Below are 21873 nucleotides of genomic sequence, written 5' to 3'. Positions count from 1 at the left end.
CCTTATGGTAAGTGAGAAGCACGATATTCAGGCAGTAGGTTACATATTTGTAAGCTTCCTGTTTTATAAATATAAGTCAGCCATTTTCCTAAGAGAAAAATTTAATTTTGTTTCCTCTTTAGTGGCTGGAAAGAACATTTAAAAGTACTTTACATTTTATCAGAGATGTTAAGTATACATCTTTTTAATATATTCTTTGTCTTTAAATGGTGACTGATTAAATAAGAGTGATTTTCTCTGCAATAGTTAATGAAATGTGCTTTTCCTTTCTCCACATTTAGTATATTAATACAGTTAGCTTGTTTTATAATTTAGCAAAGGTTAGACTATAAACACATTAGAAATCCACCAGTTAATAAATCAACAATGGACTAGTATGTTTCAAATGCAAAAAATTAAATTAAAATTGAAACTAAATTGATAAATTGGAAAGTTTAAATTGTAAATTAAAAACGGACGTAGTTTTGCTTCTTCCACAATATTGCAACTTCCAATATGTGGAGAGGTGGGTCTCCTGTTTATTGTGGGCATTGCTATGACCAGTTGTTCTGCAAACTCACATTGTGTTGTTGTGGAAGTTTTAAAATACATATCTGTGTCCTTGTTAGAATATCCATGACTGAAGAAAGAATTGTATTTTTATTATTTTGTGTGGTATCTCATAGCAGTTTGATTTGTGTTTGGTTCCCAACTAGACTGCATTTTTATGGAGTTTAGGTGTTCTTTAGTTTGCTTGGTTTGTTTGGGTAGTCAAGTGTCCCACCATAATTCACACTTGCAGTTGTGTGAATTAACAACATTCTCCCACTGCGTGTGCATGGAAATGTGTGTTTGAGTGTCTATCCAGTGATACCGCTGACTAGAGTGCTCACTGCAACACTATAGTGGAAAAAAGCAGGTTCAGAATATGGTCTGATTTCATCTTAAAATTACAATGGAGTAATCGGCAGAGATTACAAGATCCATCCATCCATCCATTTTCCAACCCGCTGAATCCGAACACAGGGTCACGGAGGTCTGCTGGAGCCAATCCCAGCCAACACAGGGCACAAGGCAGGAACCAATCCCGGGCAGGGTGCCAACCCACTGCAGAGATTACAAGATGTTATTCACTAATACTAGATTTAGTAGCCGATTTATCAATCTGTAATCAAATGTTACCTAGATTATATATACTTGCTTAGAACAGAAAAGGGAACACATCATGGTGTTTTTTTCTTATTTTAGCTGGGGTAGTTTTATTTTCATTGTTAACAACATTACTACTGACTAGAACATAACTGTGTGCTTCAAACAGGAAAGAAAGGCTTGAGATATCAGACAATATTTTTTCCGGTTCTTCTTCATATATTTATCAGTCACTTTAATGGCTTTGCATATTTCCTGAATGTTGAAGGGATTTATCACAGCCTCTTGTTGCCTTGAATCGCTTCAAGAGTTTGTAGTGTGCATAGCATTTATCCATGCACTTGTGGTCTCCTCCTGCTGACACAATACACAGAGAAACAAAACTTTGTCAGCTTTCATTTAAGTAAAATTCTAAGTGATGGGACAGTGTGTTCTGCTAGTAAAAGATGTTAATCTTTTAAACAGATAGGGCGTAAATTCTTTCCTAATGGCCTGTGTTCTTCAAGATTAGAATCAGACTCAGAATCACATTTATTGGCCAAGTATCCTCACGTACAAGGAATTTGACTTTGAATTTGATAACCCTCCAAGTATAGTTGCATGGCAGACAGACACACAATTGATAAGTTCTCTCTTGAGATAAATACAAGACCAAGAATGTAAACATATGCATACAAAGTACAAGGCTTGATGGCTTCTGGAAAGAGGCTGTTCTTATATCAGCTTGTTTTAGCATAGTTTAGTCTATAAAGCATGGCAGATGGGAGAAGTTCAAAGAGGTTGTGGCCTGGATATGAGGGGTCGGTGATGGTTTTCCCTGCTCTCTCCGTGACACTGAAATAGCACAGGTCCTGTATAGATGAAAGATTGGTGCCAGTGATCATTTCGGCAGACCTAGCTAATCGTCTGTGCCTGTTCCTGTCATGTTTAGTTGCTGACCCAAACCACTTTGTAGTGGATGAACTGAGAACAGACTCAATGATTGCTAAATAGAACTGAATCAGAAGCTTCTGTGGAAGATTGTACTCCATTAGCTGTCACAGGAAGGCCAACTGCTTCTATGCCTTTTTGTGATGGAATCTATGTTGTTCTCCCATGTCTCCCTGTGCCATTATAGATCCCAGAAACATGATGTTTTCCACAACTGACAAACTATTTTTAAGTATGCAAAATGGAGGTAATAATAAATGTGGGGCATCTGAAGTTTTTCACTCCAGATTGTTCTGACCACGCTAAAGAGCTGGCTGCTAACCTCCCTTTTGTATGCAAACTCATCACTATTCTTAATGAGTCCAATGTTAGTTGTGTTAGTTGTGACATCTGCATATTTGTGGAGTTTGACAAAAGGCTCCTTAGTTGTGCAGTCATTAGTATAGTGATAAATCTTGAAACAGAAAACAGAATGCTTCAGTATCATTTTCATGCTACAAGTATATTCCTAAACATATAGAACATTCTGTAGCTGCTGTCAGGCATATCTCAGTCTTTACACAGGCCCAAAAACAGCTTGCTTACTTAAAGATGATTGTGTTATATATATCAGTTTGAATTTATGTGTATTTTATTCTTTATTGTTGTTCTTGGTTAGTTTGAGTATTTTTTATGTTTTTATGATATCTCTGCCAGTTTCACTTACCATTTGTTGTTTGTTTTCTGTCTCTTTAAATGTGTCTCCATTTCCTGTATTTTATGGATGGAAGCCCAGGAGACAGGACAACCATTATGTTATGACTGCTTGCTCCTCCTCATCCTGGCTATTTATTCTGATTATTCTGGCAAAAATTTATTTTTTTATGGTTTGTAAAGCATGTGGCGCTGCACAGGTGTGCGGGTTAAGCCTCATTGGGGTGAGTCCATTTCCAGGCAGGCAAAGGTGGCCAGTAAAGCCTTTTGTGGAGCATTTGGAGGTCAGACTCCCTTTTGCCATATCTGGGATTTCCGTTCACAACCGAATGTAATATTCCTTATCGCTTAAAATTTGATAGTTGTAAGAACATGACTTGATTTCCCTCTCCCTGCCAATGACTGTATTTTAGGGTAAAGTACAGTTATTTTCAGTATTCTTTTGATAAGTTTCTTCTTTTAATTTCTGTGTGTTTAGTTTATTATCATAAGCATATTCATCAGGTTTATGAATGTTAACTATTTTTTAGCTAATTTTTAATTGATCAACATCTCAGCTAAAGCATACAACTTTAAAATAAATGGTAGAAGTATTGGCATTATGAAATGATTCCAGATTTGGCCCAGCTTTGTCACTTTGTGTCCACTGGCAAACTCAGTCACTATTTTTTACACTGTTCGAGTGTCCATATAGCAAAAAATTGGCAGCTAATCTACACTTTTTTATCCCTCCTTATTGATTACATGAAGTTTTGAATTTTAATGTTTACTTTGTTTTTCTAATTTGTTATTTTGTTTTTGATTGTTGATATGGAATTTTAGTCTTTAAGCCAGGCCAGTATGATAACCACTGTGTAATAGTAAATTGTTGGTGATTATAGAAGTAACAAATCATGACATAATAAGGTAGTATTAGGCAAGGCTGCATAAGACAAATGGCCACCTCAATCTATTTATAAAAGTTAGGTCAAATCTAAGACCAGATTAACACTTATGCAGATGCAGAGGTGGACATGTTTATGAAACTTAACACGTGTGTGTTTTCATGTGTTTTGACACATTTTTTAAGAAGCATTAACACACAATAGTAGAAAGAAATAGTATGTGAAGCCTTTAAAATTACCTGATTTTCCTACATTAGCAGGTTATAAAGTGTGATCTGATCTTCATCTCAGTCGCAAGTGTAGATAAAACCAATATGCTTAAGCTAAAGCTAACAGCACACAAACAATTATAATCTTTTATGTCTGCATTGAACACACCCATCAAACATTCACAGTGTGTTGTGGCAAAAGAAAGTGAACCCCTTGGAATTAATAACTGGCTGAACCTCAAACAAGAGCCTGCAGTAGCTGTAAATCAGATCTGCACAACGTTTTAGGGGAAATGTTGGACCACTCTTTCTTGCAGAATTGTTTGTGTTTAGCCATATTATTAGGATATCTGGTGTGCATGGCTCTCTTGAGGTCACTCCACAGCATCTCCATTGGCTTAAGATCTGGGTGTATTTTCTTTTTTTGAAGCCATTCTGTAGTAGATTTATATTGATGTACACGGTTATTGTCCTGTTGTATCATCCAACTGCTACAGGGCTGGTGAACCATGAGCCTGACATTACTTTTATAGAATACCTTGATGACCTTGGGAATTCACTTGCCTTTCAATGATGGCAAGCTGTTCAGACCCCAAGTCAGCAAAGCAGCCCCAAATCATGATGCTCCCCCCACTGTACTTCACCATTGAAATGATGTTTTCATATTGGTATGCATCCTTAACAATTTAACCTTAGTTTCACCAGTTCACAAAACTTTTTCACAATAGCATTGTGGAGTGTCATGGTGGTCTTTGGTAAAATTCTGCCGTGCAGCATTGTTGTTTTGGAAAGCAGCAGCTTCCTGCTTGGTGTCTTGCCATTGACACTACAACTGTTCCATTTTCTGTGTATGATAGACGTATGAACAGATATGTTGTAACGGTTCCTTCAAGCCTTTAGCATTTACTCTAGGCTTGTTTTAATATATTGAGCATTCTGCGTTGTACCTTTTGAGTCATCTTGGCTGGGCGCCCACTTCTAGGAAGAGCAGCCACAGTACTAAATCGTCTCCATTTAAACACATTTTGCCTAACTGGGGACAAATGAATATTTAAAAATTTGGAAATTACTTTATAACCCTTTATACATTTATGAAAATCAACAGTTGTTGATCTTAGATCTTCTGAGATCTATTTTGTGTGAGGCATGCTTGACATCATCATGTTTCTTGTGAATAGGAAACTCAAAATATTGTGAGTTTTTTATTGGTCAATGTAGCTCTAAAACCACGCGTCATTTCATTGATTGGATTTCAGGTTTGCCTCCTGACACCAGTTAGCTTTTGCTGAAATCATTAGCCTAGGAATTTACATACTTTTGTCAGACTACACTGTGAATGTTTGAACAATTTATTCAATATGTTCAAGAATGATAGAATAATTTGTGCTTTATTAGGTAAACCAGACTGTATTTGTTCAATATTGTAACTTTGATGATTATCAGGCCATATTTTAAGAAATATTCATACATAAATGTTTATTTCCAAAGGGTTTACAATCTTTTATTTGCCACATTATATTTATGTATTTTCATGTGCATATATCTATCTATCTGCCTGTCAGTTTTGTTAGAAATTATTTTTCTAAGGGGAAAAATAAACACTGGAGTCTTTTCTTGTCACATGCAGAAATATTGTTGAGATGTGTGTTGTGCTTCAGGTGTTCTGTTACTATGAGGCCTGCTCTATTTTTGGGACTTCACTTTCGGCTCTTACATAAGTGTTTACTGTTTACAAGCCCCGCAGAATAGTCACATATATGCCTACACGAACTAATCCTGTGGTTGACATCAGATAACCAAAATTAGGCTGCATGTAAAAATATACATTAGCAGGGAACGTGCACATAAATTTAACCACACATGGCTACATCAACTCATTTTCTATTGTGAATTTATTGAAGCCCACTGACTTCCTCTCTCCTGCCTGTGCAAAATTGAAATATTTGCAGAAGTTCATTGTTGCACTTCGACTGTTTAAATAGGTAAGTGTCTTTGTTTGTTGTAAATTAGGGACTTGTAGTCAGGGAAGGCAGTGTCATCGTGCAAGGTAAAAAAAAAAACTATTAAAAACATAAAATAAATTTATCTGGTGTCTTTGCTATAAATTTTTTTCTGTATGATTCCAATAATTTTGATAATTTTTATAGTCAAAATCACTGAATTGGTGCATTCCCTGTTCAAATACAGGGGAGAAACGCAAGGTACGGTAGCGACGAGCCTCGTCTCACCTCGGACTGCGCTCTCCCTCACACATTGGGTTGATGCATGCAATTGGTGAGTGCCTGTTGCTGTCTCTCTGTATGTCACCAATACAGAGACACGTTTATTATACACCCTGACTTTCCACAGTCTGGTTAATATCTTTAGTGAATGTGTGTGACATATCTAGTCTTGCTGATCAGACATAAAACCGCAGTGAAGAAGCACAAGGTGAGGCAGACAGCACCGTGGTTCACTGAAGAGGGTGCATGTGAGCCCAACAGGTGCTTGTTGCTGCTGCTTTTCTACGCAGAGGCTCAAGGCGTCAATAAGTTAGCGATATCAGGAAGTCAAGTGCACTTCAGCGATCCATTTATTTTTATTTTTTGTTCCGACTGACTGCCAAAATGTAAGATTAAGATTTTTAAAACTAAAGGAAAATAAGGAGGACTTTTACAAGAAAGTGACAGACTTTCATGGAGAAGGATAGGCACATGGACTTCTTTTACAAATAAAGGAAAGACTATAAACAGTTTTCAATTTTATAAAAAATGGGATCAGACTAAGAGAAAAACAACCCAATATTTAAAAACTACTAAAGTGTGCTGATGAGATATGAAACATAACCAGTAGTCAACGTGCATGCTGTCAGTTGAATAGTAAATAAGCTACACTTTTGGTTTCATAAATTTGTAAATCTGACTCTGAAGGAGTCAGCGCCTCACCAGCCATGAACCTCCCCCACATCACTGTTCTAAATATAAGCTTTTTTGCACTAGTCTTAGAACTTTAAATGGATAATGTCTGGCAGGTGCATTACCACATCAGCATGGTGCCAAGAAGCATGCTTGTGCTTGGCCTGATCTGTAGGAAGCGTGAAATATTAAAGGATAGTTGCTGGGGAATGACAACGACGCAGTGGGCCGAGGGCGGGGGCAGGGCCCTCCTCACTCACGCGCTAGCCTCGGGGTGCACCTTACATCTGCTTAGTGAACGAACAAGAGAACTACTTAACGGATTTAAATCGGGGTTTTTTTCTATAATTTGCTTGAACATTCTGGTTCATTTTGCGACTTCTCTCATCACACTAAGAATCATCGTTTGCTTGCAGGAGCAATATATTCACGCTAATCCAAGACAGAGGCTGCAGGCCGAGGGGAGGGGGAAGCATGATGTCAGGAGTAGGGAGCCGGGCAGGGCCCTCCACACTCATGCGCCAGCCTCCGTTTGAATCGGTCTACCTCTTGCCACGTTTTGAAGTGTATCTTGCCTCCACTTAGCTACCAATACCAGTTTGTTTATTGATTTTAAAAGTTTGTCCTGTTTCACTACTATGCGGGCAGAGCCGCAGGGAAAGGCTAGTCTATAATAACTTCAGTGTTCCCGTTTCCCTTTTAAAGGATGCCACAATGTTTTAAAACACACTGTGGTCCTCTAGTCATTTGCACAGGGACCATAGAATATAACTGTTTTACTTGTGTGTTGCACATTCCCTGAGGTATGCAGATGCTGAAATAATGCAAGGAACTGCAGAAGTGTGAATCTGGCCTAAAGCAGATTCTGTACCTTTTAGTATATGGGTAGCCTAATTTTTAATTTATTGCATTCTCAGAAGGCAATGCAAGGAAAGATTTCTGTTTTGTATTCAAAGATTTCTGATGTGACCATGTACAATAAATATGTTGCTATCTTTAAAATTCCAGGCACCTACTTTCAAAAATTTGCCACTGGCTGGCTTTTAAGTTCAGCAGTATGAGGATGTAGTTGGTGCTGCTGTTTCCAAAAGGAGCAGTAATCATAGACACTGTTTCAGCAGAAATCACCAAATGCTAAAATTCCGAATTTATAATTTTTAAGTGACAAAGATAATATTCTATAAGACCTCTTTAAAAAGTCAAAAAAGTACTCATACATTACACCTCCCCTGTACTGTCTTGACTGCCTCACTGTTCTGTTTCACATCAAATTAAACGCCAACTACAAGATACATGATATGTACCAGCTAAGCTTCTCTGGTCTTCTATGAGTCTCTCACAAATAACACTGAATAACCTCTTCTTCAGACATACTGTGAGATGTAACATAATAGATGCCTTAAAATGTGGATTTCCATTACTCTCAGCCATAACCTAGTAAATTCCATAATTAACCTTTATTATTTTTCCTGTTACATTATTTACTATTTCTTACAATTTAATGTTATATTTTGTTTGACATTAAATTTGAATGCTTTGCTCTGTAGTTATATGTATTCTTGCTAGTGCATAGCTTTAAGCACCCAGGTTTATGTATCTGCAGAATTTTCTTCTGTTGACCCAAAGGCATATAAGTTGGGTTTCATCAACTATTCCATCCATTTCCAGTGCCTGTCTGTCTATTTCAGGTGCATGGGGAGCCAGAAAATCAGCATTTTTGACCACAAGGCAGGAATCAGCCCTGGATGTCGTGCCACTTCATTGCAAGGCGCACTCACACTTGGTCAATTTACTATCAACAACAAATTTAACATACTTGTCTTTTAGGTATTGGCAGAAAACTAGAGTATATAATGGAAAACCTAGGCATACATGGATAGAATATGCAAACTCCCAGGCAGGACAGAATTTATACATCAGTCCCTGATGAGAGAATGGGGAAACGTGCTTGAATGTACTCTACGATAGATTGATATCTCACCAGATGTCATGTTTCCTACCTTGTGGAATAGACGTCTGCTCCCTGCAAGCCTGAAATAGATTAAGTAGTTTTAGAAAATGGATAACTGGGGGGATGTTTGCCAGTGAAATTTCTTTTATTAAATTTTAATTTACTTAATTGACAATATTAAGATGAATTACAGTGTGTTTTGTACAGATTGATAAAGAATGTATATTGTGAATAATTGAATTACACTCCTTTCCTGAGAAGTCCATTTTCTAGCATTGTGCAAGATTGTCTAGCAACACACACATTGACAATAATTGATATATTTCAGAATTACTACCAACATTCTCCTTGTTACTAGCTGATATATACTCAAATATTAATATTTATGGAAGATTAGAGATGTTATGCAGGCCAGGTTTCTTTTAAAAAACTTTCTAACTTGTAAATAGACTTTTTTGAGGGAATTCCATATACAGGACAGATCTGATTAAAGGGTGTAAACACATTGTCAGTATAAAGATCTCTAAATGTTGATATACCTAATACATTATATAACTCTGTGTACATTAAAAAGGGCTAAAATCTGAAATTATCCTGTAATGGAAAACAACATCTCTGCCATAAAGCATTTCTTACTTTGGTTCCATTTTTTGAGAGAGTGATGCTAGTTAATTCATAACAATTACCAGTAACTGGAGCACAAAACAAGACATACAAAGAGGAATTTGAGCAAGATCTTCTTTCTAAGGTCATCCAAGCAGGTTCCTTTCCAACACCTTCTACTTTTATTTTTATATACAAATAGACTAATATACAAATTTAATAAATGCATAAAATGTCATCTAATTTCTTCTCATTTTCTGAAATCACTTTTCCCGGTGATGGTCGTGGTTGTCGCAAGCCAAGTAATTCAGCCCAGGTGCCCGTATCCCCAGCTACAGTTTCTTTCATAAAATCTCATTCATGTTTCTTTCTAATTAGATTAGCTGCTGTGACTAAAGTATTTGAAATTTTGAACTTTAAAAGCTCAGACCTTCAGCTTTGACTTGAACTCAAAATTAAGTATTCCAAATTGTGTGAGCTTCTGAGTCGTAGTGGTTTGGCTTTTAAAACCTTTGATTTAAACTTGATGCTGAATAGTTTGAAATCACTCAAAATCAATCAAGCACTTAAAATGTAAAAGGTGCAGGCTGTCCATTCATTTTCAGGTTACAGTGTGCACAAAATATTTTACCATAGACTCTCAGAGACACATCTTTACAAAAATGCTCAAACTTGTTCAAGGGATGTCAAAATATGTTTTTCCCATTGATACCTGGAACTCAATATTTTAATGCAAACAATATAGAGTAAGAGAAAAATGGGCAGTATACATTATTCATTGTATGTTTTTTATGCATAAAGTATCCAACACATAAAAAATGGTGCATAACTATAATAATGACTGAGAATATTCCCTGCACATGCAGATATAAAGACATTTAACCATACCAGGTTATGTAGAAGGTGAACATGCTTTGGAGAGGACATCTGTGCACTAGATATAGTTGGTTATAGATATACAGTATGTCAGACTTTCTTGTTTTATTTTATCGACCTTTGTCATCCAGGCCATTAACTGTTGAACCTACTCAGTGGAAACTGAAACAGTAATCTCTGGTATAGCTTTATTTTTTAAAGAAAGGTTTTTTTTTATGTGTAATGAATTTTAATTATTAAAATGAAGAAAGGTTATTGTTTTGTGCTTAGTGTATTTATTTCTGTGTTTAAAATTAAAAAGGATCTCAACTGCTCATTACACGTGAAGGTTCAGTTGACATTTTTATTAAGGCATTATTTGTATTTTTTCATGTAGTCTCAGCTCTCCCAGTCCAGTGCATACTGTAAACACAGAGACCACCTGCAGCCAGTCAGAAGAAAAAGCAAAGCTTCCTGGGCTCCAGTCAGAAGATGCAGAAATTAAGACAGGTAATTACTGCTAATTAATTGAAATGTCAATTTCAGTTTTGAGTTAATGAGTATGACCTACAAATTATTTGACATTCTCCAAATTTAAAGATTTGTGTTGAAATTGAATCTATTTCATGTCTTTTCTTTTGACCTATATAAAACACATGAATAATTTTAGTAAAGATGCTTGAAATATGTAATGTGTTCTTGCCGTAGATTTTATAAAAAGCACACATTTTAATTGTTCAGTAGTAACCAAGTAACCACAAAAACGATCAGTGTTTTTGTTATGAATGTTAAAGTGAATGTGGATGTTAAAGTTTACCTTGATCTTTTGCTGCTTTTACTCAAAACTTTTACAGTTCTTCTTTTTGAATAAATAAAGTTCATTTCATTGAAATTTCAAGATCTTCTTAATTTTAAGATTAATATCTATATAGCTCATTTTCTTAATGGCTCAAAAAGTAAAGAGGACATTATGTATTTTACTTTACTTTTAACAACCAACAACGAAGCTATGTGACTATCTAATGTTTACTAAGCATATTTTCCTAGATCTAGGCTGTGGGCTTAACACATGTCTCATTCTAGAATAATGCTGGAAGATATACTTTATGAAAGTTTATGAAAGATGCTGTTTTGAAGTAAACAGTTTTGAAGTTATTTTATTCTAATTCTATATATTTATTTATGCACACCAGGTGTTACAGTATAGAATGAACCCTTTGAGTATTGACATTTAGCACTATTTTATGTACAGTACTCCTCCATTCTTGTTAATGGTGACCAAATGTGTATATTGATATTTGTTATAGGTGAGCTCTTATTCATTAAAAAGTGAATTAAATTCAATTAACATTTTTTTATAATCAATCAGTAGAGATCAAGGTATAGTATCATCTCTATCATATCACCTAAAACTTATTATATTTAATAGAAATACATCTTACAGGAGTCAAGTATGTTTGCTTCCCATCCCATTTCTGCTTAGTCTCAGGAGGTCTTTTGCTCTTTAAAAATTCTGTCTCTCTGCATTTCTTGTGTTTGTCAGAAGCCTGTGCAGTGCTGCTTAGCTGATAGCATCACCATCATGGGTCTGCTAACAGAAATAACAATTAGATCAAATTAACTCAAGTATTATTGACTGCTATATTCAGATAACAATGTAAACAGAATCCCACCCAATGAATACCAAAATAAACCTGTGTTAATTAGATACAATCTCCATACACAAAGATAAATGTTTGATAAATGGTTTTACCAGAAACACATTACAAAGTCACATCACATGACTTTTCCAGTGGTTTCAGTTGCAGACTTCATTTGCATTATCTTAGAGAGTTGCAGTCTGTTGTGTAGTCTGACATACCAGGCAACACATTCCAACCAGTCTGCGACACACTCAAAACATCAGACACACATGATTTTTATATTAAGTCATGAGAGCGGACTCATGGGCATGCAAGTGTACAATGCATATAATTAGGCAGACCAGACATCCCATTTTTCCTTGGACAATCACATTTTCTTGCATCATGTTCCGTTTTATTCTTAGAGTCTCAGAATGTAACAAAATGTTGCATTCATCCTGAAACTTTAGCCGACCAAAATGTTTAAGGGGAGCTCTTTTATTCCTATGCTCTTCGATTTAAGGCACCTTTTTGCAAGGCACCTGAGAGATCCATGGTGAGACCCTACTACCCCAAAGTCTTCGCTCCTTGATTTCATGCACATTTTTTGCAAGTCACATGAAACTCAAGTCACACAGGGGATTGCTGATTAATTTGGGAACCATGAAAATCTGGTCAGCATACATATAATGCATCTGCTAGGAATAGGAAATAGAGATGTTTTGGCCCTCACAATCAGCAGAAAGGCGCATGGATCTGATGTTTTGTGTTTTATGTACCATGACAGAATACAAAAGAAAAAAAAAAGGTGAGATTACTGCTGAACCTGTCTGGAATGCATTCATACAGCACTGGCTTTGTCAGGCACCATGTTATTGGCTATCACAAAATGGGGAAGAATTATGATATTGTGGAAATGTTAATCTGTGCTGGAATGTCTTCCCTGAGCCATCTAATTTGTCATCCCCTGCAATTTCTAGTCATTGAATCTGACATCCTCAGGCTGTGACATCAACACCTACTGTTGTTAAGCTTGACATCCCCTCTGCCTAGAAGTCCCATAATGTGCCACTGGCTTAAAAGAATGATTAAATATTCCACAATAAACAAAATATAAAGCATGCTGAAATCCTGTAGCAAGGGAGTCTTTACAAACCATTGAGCTACAGTTATCACTTTGGTCAGTTTCAACTGTTTGTTACAGCTTTGGACACACTTTAGTAAAATAAACATAATTATTGACTCAGAATGGCTTGTTTAAGAAAACATTTTATGACCAATGTCAGCTATAGAAAGACGTGAAGTTTTACTTTAAATTTGAGAAAACAAATTTTCTTCAATGTGTAACATTAAGCAAAAGATGACTGAAAAAATACACCTGATGTACATAGATAACAGGATACTTTTATCTGTTAGGCCACTAACTTCCTTCTCCTTTATTAAGCTGTTAAAACAATTCACAAATATAGTAGCAGTATATGAATCTTACTATCCTTGTTTTCTCACAAGTAAATCATTGTGATCCCTATAGGCTAAGAAATGTTCTGGTACTCACAAAGATATCTTTATATTTTAAAATAGTATCATCATATTAATCACTAAATAGGTTAAACGTTGGATGAACATACTGTACACTAACTAATGACATAATAAGATGATAACTTGGTAATTTCTGAATTTTTTCTAAATTAGATAGATAGATAGATAGATAGATAGATAGATAGATAGATAGATACTTTATTAATCGCAAGGGGAAATTCACATACTCCAGCAGCAACATACTGATAAATATTATAACATTATATTATAATATTAAATTAAAGAGTGATAAAATTGCAGGTAAAACAGACACTTTGTATAATGTTAACGTTTACCCCCTCAGGTGGAATTGAAGAGTCGCATAGTGTGGTGGAGGAACAACCTCCTCAGTATGTCAGTGGAGCAGGAGAGTGACAGCAGTCTGTTGCTGAAGCTGCTCCTCTGTCTGGAGATGACACTGTTCAGTGGATGCAGTGGATTCTCCATGATTGACAGAAACCTGCTCAGTGCCCGTTGTTTTAACAATAGAGCCTGCCTTCCTCACCAGTTTGTCCAGGCGTGAGACGTCCTTCTTCTTTATGCTACCTCCCCAGCACACCACCGCGTAGAAGAGGGCAGTCGCCACAAACGTCTGATAGAACGTCTGCGGCATCTTATTGCAGATGTTGAAGGACGCCAGCATTCTAAGGAAGTATAGTCGGCTTTGTCCTCTCTTGCACAGAGCATCAGTATTGGCAGTCCAGTCCAATTTATCATCCAGCTGCACTCCCAGGTATTTATACGCCTGTACCCTCTGAACACAGTCACCTCTGATAATCATGGGGTCCAGGAGGGGCCTGGGTCTCCTAAAATCCAGCTCTTTGGTTTTGCTGGTGTTCAGTTGTAGGTGGTTTGAGTGGCACCATTTAACAAAGTCCTTGATTAGGCTCCTATACTCCTCGTCCTGCCCACTCTTGATGCAGCCCACGATAGCAGTGTCATCAGCGAACTTTTGCACAAACTTTTACTTCTAAATTTTAAGAAAGCATATTGCTCCTATATATGAGGGTTTCTCAAAATTCCTGCATTTTTCTTTTCTTGTTCATTTTTGTGAGATAGCTTGCTGAGATTATGCAAGAAGATCACCCTTTGTCTAGTGGTTTGAGATTCTGATGCTGTTTATTTTACTATCAGTGTCTGAGAATGGTTGTGTTAAGGCATCATCGCACTACACAGTTTTTCCAGCACAGTTAGAGACTCCATGAACATGATCAAAGAGAATCAGGGTACTCACAGCAGCTGTGCTGGCTGACATTTTCAGTGACTTAGACAGAATGCTCTGTTGCTCACCCCGACTAAATCAAGCAGGTTTGATTTTGTCTTAAGTCATAGGTGCACTCACCCAGATGTACAGTGCATAGAATAAAGTCAAATGGAGTAAGGACTCAACTGTTTGATGTTTTGTTTGTCATACCATGATGGAAAGGAAAATAGCATGAAAGGGGCCTAGCTTGTAACAGGTTATCATACCTGAAAGCCTTTGGACAACAGTGGCTTTGTTAGGCAGCACATCAGCACCAACATAGATTACTTGACATATAAAGTGGAATAGAAATCCATAAGTTAATACTGCACATGATTTATTTTGAAGATAAAAACAGACATTTATAAATGCAAGAAGTCATCCTTGTTAGAACAGTCATGAAGTTTTATTTTAAGAGTTAGTGTGAGGAGAGGAGACCATGCAATCCATCCAGTTTTGAATGAGCTGGTATATTGCTCTACCAGACTGGTATGGAGAAAGTATGGATGCTTTCCATAACCACTCTATAAATCTGTATCAGCACTAAGATATTCAAGTTAAGATTATTAAGGGTACACCAACTGGCCAGCCAGTCAACCTCCCTCTAAAATGATGCCTCTGGTATGATTGTGTGAAATGCAGAACTGAAATCCACAAAAAAGATTCTACCATAAGTAGATCAGATGTCTAAATGCTGCAAGATGTAGTGGAGAGCCATGTTTACAGCATCCACAACTGAACAGTTTGCACGATCAGCAAACTATAATGGGGTAAGGAGAGAATTTGTGACAGATTTGAGATAGTGAAGAATCAGACATTAAAACGTGTTCATTATTACACAGGTCAACACCACTGATCTGTAATTATTTAGCTTCTTAAGCACATGAATTATTGTGGATTCTTTAAAACAGATTAACATATGCAGATTATGTAAAGGCTTACATAAACGATAAGATTCTAAAAATATTTGTAGTCATAGTGATGATGAGCTTAATTGCCTCCATCACACCATCCTGTTTTTGTTTTAATTGCTTCTGTGTATGCCTGGAGGATAAGAATATTGTAACATTTTCAAACCCATGTAATCCAATTTAGAGTCATTTAAGAGATTGCAAACCCCAACTATTTCAAGTCAATGTAAATCCCACATCCTTTTTCACAGTTTGCATCAGGCTCTCTCTTGAATTTATATTAACGTTTATTGTATGTGTATGTAGTACTTTACAACATACCTGTATTAACTTAAAAGTTTGCAAGTGTTTGTCCAGGTAAAATTTTGATCTGGTGTTTTTGAAATACGTGTTGCCTCTGGAGTGTTTGTAATCTCTCATACGTTGGAGAAATCTGCCAAAACTTTCACAGGCTGACTTAGTATATTTGAAACTACTGTATGTCATTATCATAAATAATAAATACAGTATAATCATCCCAGCATAGATATTTGAGAGACTCCACTGGTAACCTCAACACATATGGACTGTTCTTTCTTACTTGTACTTTCTGATTTCCTAAAGGTTGTACATACTTTAAAATAAGATAAAATGAGTATATTTCATATGAGTCAACTACTATTTTATAAAGCAATACTTCTTGACTGCTTCACTAAAAATCAGTATTTCCTCTCCCTATAGAAGAGTCTACAAAAACTTCAGCATGTGTGGAGTGGCAAACAGGCCTTAATAGTGTATCTTTGGACACTTCGTGGGAAGAGCAGCTCTTAGAGCAGCAGGACCAATTGGAGAAGGAAATGGAAGAAGCCAGAAAGATGATATCTGGCTTGCAGGTACAGTTTGTGTGAGATTGTGTAAGGAAGGAAATATTGTAAAAGATTTTTTTAGCTAACCTTTTTATTATTATAGCAATTTCTTTAGTGTATTCTCAGTTATCAGTGTAGTTGGTTTCACATTTCTGACTTCAGTGGCAGTTTCAATAGTGCAAATCCAGTTTAAAGCTGTCTCACCATCAAGATTTTTTCATTTTCATCAGAAAGTGCTTTACAAAAGAAATGCAGTTACCATCTGTCTTTGTAATCAGTATGTTGAATGTATTTAGTAATCGAAATAGATCAATGCAGCATTGTGAATAAATAATATAATATAAAACAATATAAAGCGAGCATCAAACAGCCCACAAAGTAAGTGGTGCTTATTAAAGACTTGAATATTAAAGTTTTAGAATGTATTGGAGAAGAGGCTCTGCTGTATTCTGAACCTGAATGCTAGGACTGAATAGATGAGTTTCACAGACACACATTAGCAGAAAATTTCAAAGTAAAGTCCGTTTTCTAATAATCCATTGTCACATACAGTAGGTATAGTATATGCAGGCAAAGCAGCATAAACATTGTATCCTGGGATGTTATGGTTTCAAAGCTTTGCATATGACTAGTAGCATGTTAAAGATGATGATAGGAAAACTAATAGAAATGGATTTATTTGGTTCAGCCAAGAAGCTATACATGTCAGCTCCCATCCAACGTTGCTTGGGTTGTCGCCTGTTCACCATGCGGAAGATTATTCTATTTTTAACAGAAGTGACAAACTAGAGAATAAAAAAAGACAACATTGCCCATTGTTCCTTGTCTCAGCAAACCTTTAAGCAGCTATTGCGTCTGAATGCCATTTCTTTGTGACCTTTATTATGAATGTAAAAGTATATAAAATTTTTTTAAAATTAAGTAGGCAATTGCTTATTGCATGTCAGATTGAGTATGTTTTGCATTATACGTCAAACCTTTTCAGATTGTTTTGTATAATTAAGCAACAAAGTTAGTGGGAGCATCTTGCCAATTTACCAGTTCAGTGGTAACATATGTCATAAAGTCATGGTGCAAAATATTACCACAGTGCAAACTATTACATAAATGCAAACCCAGAAATACACATACAATATAGCCGGTGTGCACTTATTGTTAGTGTTCCTGTTACTGTTCCTATGAAAATATGCCTGTTATTACCTGCTGGGGTCAAGAGTGGCATGATGGGAGGAAGCACTATATCATCTGGTGGCTTTAAGTAAAAAAGAGTCACACTCACATTGTTAGCATACAATGGGGAATAAGATGGCTGCTAAAGATGATTTTGCAAAACACATCATGGAGAATCTGCAGCATTAATCATAATGATCTCTGACTTTGACATCATGCTCTGTTCTGCTGTTGGCTCAAGGCTAAAATAATATGATACATTGTAAGAGCTACACTCTGAAGTTTATACATGTTTTTTAATTTATTTTACTTTTTTGCTATAAAGGTTTATAGATTTTTTTTGCAGTTATAGAAGCTGCTTACCTCTGTCACCGACAAGGAAAATCTAATACTTTTAATGACATAATACAATATCAAAATAATTCTGTAGTTCATATCCAGAATTATTAATTCAGTTGTAATGTTATGAAGAGTACAAAATCTAATGGGTCTACATATGTAGAGCTACTTTAAATTCACCTGCAAAGCTGCAATGCATATAGGATTTAGAAGAGAAAACCAAAGTACGCTGAGAAAATTTCACATAGACCCCGTCACAATGCAACATTTACACAGGACTCAAACCTGGTCTCCTGCAGCAGGTTAACTACTGTATAACCATATGGCCCAATTTTTTAACATATGCAATTTATTTTATCAAAATAGATTGTTTCAATGAATGAAAAATTCTTACAGTGAGGTAAGTGGTCCCACTAATGTTCCTGCCAGAAGCTGGGTCTCATTAGAAAGCATGTGAATAATAGGTTAGATTCATCAGTGAATCAGTTCAAAATGGGAAATGCTAGGTTAACTATAGTTAATATAAAGCACTTGTACAAATGTATTCAGGAACAGCATAAATAATAACTTAACAGCACGTCATAAATTTTAAGTTATATGTGGCGAGTGGTTTGATCAATAATGTCTAAATCAACAGTAATGTGGAATAAAAACATCTCAAGCGTTCTTTAGAATAGCAAAAGACTGCAATGTAACCTGTGAAGAAAATAAATCATTGCTTATATTGAATTTCCTGAATGACACCAATAGTTTAAGAACCTTTCATACTGGTTTATCTGAATTAAAACAGCAGTGTTAGACAGTTCTGACAGAAATTAGACACTATACAGCCCGAAAATAATCAACTTTTTTAAGAATTGCACAACTTTGTTGAAAGTAAGGGACACATTAAAAATCTGTGCAAAATGAAAGAATCAGGACTGCAATGACAATAATGCAAGAGAGGCAATAAATAAAGCAGAGTAAATGGATATGGAGTGTGAAAGGAGTCAACAACCTAATAATCAAGAATGGGTGAGTGGGGGACAGGAGTTAATGGTAAATAAAGTAAAAATAGATTTTGTTTACTTTGACATAAAGTGATACAATGACATTCTGGTTAAATTATTGCTAATTGATATAAACCTTTATTGTACATCTAGTTGAATCCTCGTTAGCTGGTACAAATCTTTCTTGAAATAAACATGAATATCTGCTTTTTATAAGCAGTTCGTCTAGTCTTGCAGTGCATTAACAAATAATTCAGCCATATGGCCATGACTTATACCAGCTTAACAAATCCTGTTACATGGAATGCATTACATTAACAAATAGCAATTTTTGATTGTATATTTTGCAACACATTTAGGAGCATATTAATGGATACAAAATTAAGTATGTTTACAAAACATTGTCAAGCAGGAATCAACCAAGAAGGGCTTTGTAACTTTAAGAAACTGGTTACTCTGTAACTGATCCCCTGGCAGGATTTACTTCCCACAGAGCTTGGTCACATGACCGAGGATCTAATTTCTCTTTGCTATTGTGCTTAGGCCTTGCTTCTTAATGGGTCTCTGCCAGAGGACGATCAAGAGGCGTCATTTGCCCTTGGTGACAGTGGAACGTGCCCGGATGAGCAGCTGGTGAGTTCTCGTCCTGATGCCTCATTTGTTATCAACTTGGACATCTCACCTGTTCCTGAAGAGCTTGTAGGTGGAAGTTGTGTCATAGCAAAAGTTTTGTCGTCTTTTAGGTTATTGTGAGAAGTCGGCTGGATCAAAGTATGGAGGAGTCTCAGGAACTTAAGGTAAAGACATATTTTGCTTCTGTATTCATTAAAAGAATACAATAAAATAACTTGAAATATTTCAATATTTTATATACAGTAATCTTAATATACGTATATATTACTAATTACCCATGCATGAAAAAATGTAGTAGTTTGAATGACCAGTTTCTCATTGCTTTAATTGAAATGCTTTAAAAGTTACATAACTGTGTGGAAACATATAAGTACCCTTTTGTGAAGAAAGATTATGTGATGGGAGACATTCTTCAGAAATGCTCCTTTAGTTGTTATATCAGACAAGTTATTGTGTGAAAGGTAAGTAAATGCAAAGATTACAATTTTTGTATTTATGCAAATATTTTTTGTGGACAGAAAAAGGAAGAGAGATACAGATAATAGCAGCCAAAAAGCTAAATAAATATACACCAAATATGCATACTGACTCTGTGGAATAGTGAGACAGCCAGCAATACAGGATCTCAGGCATAGGTATATAATGGCAGTGATGGTGGACATGTCTTCATACAACTTTCATTAGTTAAACATAACCATGAGAACTGAAGAATATATAAAACATTAGGGAACAAACACAAAGTATAATATAGTGTAATGCCGAAGACAAAGAAAAAAAAACTCTGGCAGCATTATGGGCCTGTTGTTGGATGTGGTGTCTCTCCCACTTATCTACCTCAGGAGAACCATCACATGACAGCTCGTATGCTCCTAGTCTTAGGGTACTAGGTGTCCTTAATAAATCCTGCGGCTCCCTTAGAGTGTCTTCTTACAGTCACAGATGTCCCTGATCCATTACAATTATATAAAGGGATAAACATTTACAGCATTCTATAGGCTACCTGACAGCAGTAATAAGTAGCAGAGGTTTCACCTGTAATGGGCATTTTTTGGTTTTGCCAGCTTGGATGAATGTGGCTGAAAGATTCCCAATTTCTTATGGTGTGTCTATCATTCTGTTTCCTTTGGATTATCTGCTTTTGTAGAGCCCCTTGCAGTCATTGGAGACACCATTGTTGGTGGGTCCTGCATACCCATAGTGGCATTCTGAAGGACTTCTGTTGCCAGTGTGGATTTTTCTCACATTATATATATGGTCTTACTTTTGTCCCCCATCCTGTACCAGTGCCCAATTGGTGCTTTACTAGTATTTGGTTATTGATAATCTTAGTTTTTAAAGTGAAGAATTTAAAAAATTGGTTCTTAAACTGCAACTTTAAAATACTTCTAAAAACATGTGGAAGTATTTTTTTATTTTGCCTGTAACCAAAAATTCTATTATTTGATCTGCACAAGTCTTTTAAGAGACAGAGATAATCAAGGGCAGTGTATTTATTTTTAAAAAGTGTATTCATGCTACTTGACATTTTCAGATAATACAGTATGCTATTTTTAAAACACTGTTTTGATTCCTCTTTCTGAAATAATGGAAAACATTTATTTAATTAGTAAGAGCCGTAACTCCTATTATATTGAGACTTAAGTCAGTGGATTTAACATTATTGAGCTTGATCCAATTAGTCTTGAAAGCCATCCCACTAACTCATGCTACTAAGATTGTAAACAAAAGCCATTGTTAATGTCACGTTCCATCATTAAATTCCAGGTGAGAGTAATTACTTTGGAGACTTTACAGAGGGCATAACTCTTAATATCCTTGTATCAGAGTGAAGAATTTGCAAAATAATAATTATATGTAAAGATAATTGGCTGCTTGTTCATTGCATTTTATCATTCATTTCAAAGTACTAAAAGCAGCAAAACACAAAAAGCTTGAATAGGGTGTTAAGTGCTCAAGGCAAAGATTTTAAATTGACCCCCATAAACATGTACTCTTTGAAACATTTCTGGAACTTGAAATAATAATACAATATGTGCTATAGAGAAACTTGCCAAAATGACATTTACTAACATTTTACAAATGTGCCAGTTGTGTTTGTACAAAGTATTATCTTACATTAAATCTACATGTAACCTATACACACCAAACAGGACTCAGCTGCCTTAAATAAAATAGTTAAAGTTGCTTTTAAGTAGATTAATCCAAAGTGTTAATTCCACAAACAGACTTAGATTTAATTTTAATATTACTCTCTTAAAATGAAAAACAGCATTACATTCTTGGAATTCCATGTGGACATAAGATTAAATATTTTTCATAGTTGCCCTTACTGCAGTCTGTTCTTTGAGAAAGATAACATCCTAAGTAGTACCATAACATTTTCTAAGCCTGCATAA

The 21873-nt window shown here is 35.8% G+C and overlaps 1 protein-coding gene across 3 annotated transcripts in view; it reads left to right on the top strand.

Annotated features, from left to right (window-relative positions):
• Positions 1-21873, top strand: part of LOC120535812 (dixin-like) — a 161034-nt gene that overhangs the window by 109379 nt on the left and 29782 nt on the right. For all 3 annotated transcript variants that reach the window (XM_039763903.1, XM_039763902.1, XM_039763904.1), the window contains 4 exons: positions 10545-10657; positions 16222-16373; positions 19388-19477; positions 19588-19641. In XM_039763903.1, the coding sequence (XP_039619837.1) occupies positions 10545-10657; positions 16222-16373; positions 19388-19477; positions 19588-19641 (409 nt within the window). The remainder of the gene's footprint in view (positions 1-10544; positions 10658-16221; positions 16374-19387; positions 19478-19587; positions 19642-21873) is intronic.

This window comes from Polypterus senegalus, chromosome 9 (assembly GCF_016835505.1).
Source record: "Polypterus senegalus isolate Bchr_013 chromosome 9, ASM1683550v1, whole genome shotgun sequence".
Taxonomy (NCBI): Eukaryota; Metazoa; Chordata; class Cladistia; order Polypteriformes; family Polypteridae; genus Polypterus; species Polypterus senegalus.
Note: the sequence above shows the minus strand (reverse complement) of the source record. Positions and strands in the feature narration are given on the sequence as shown.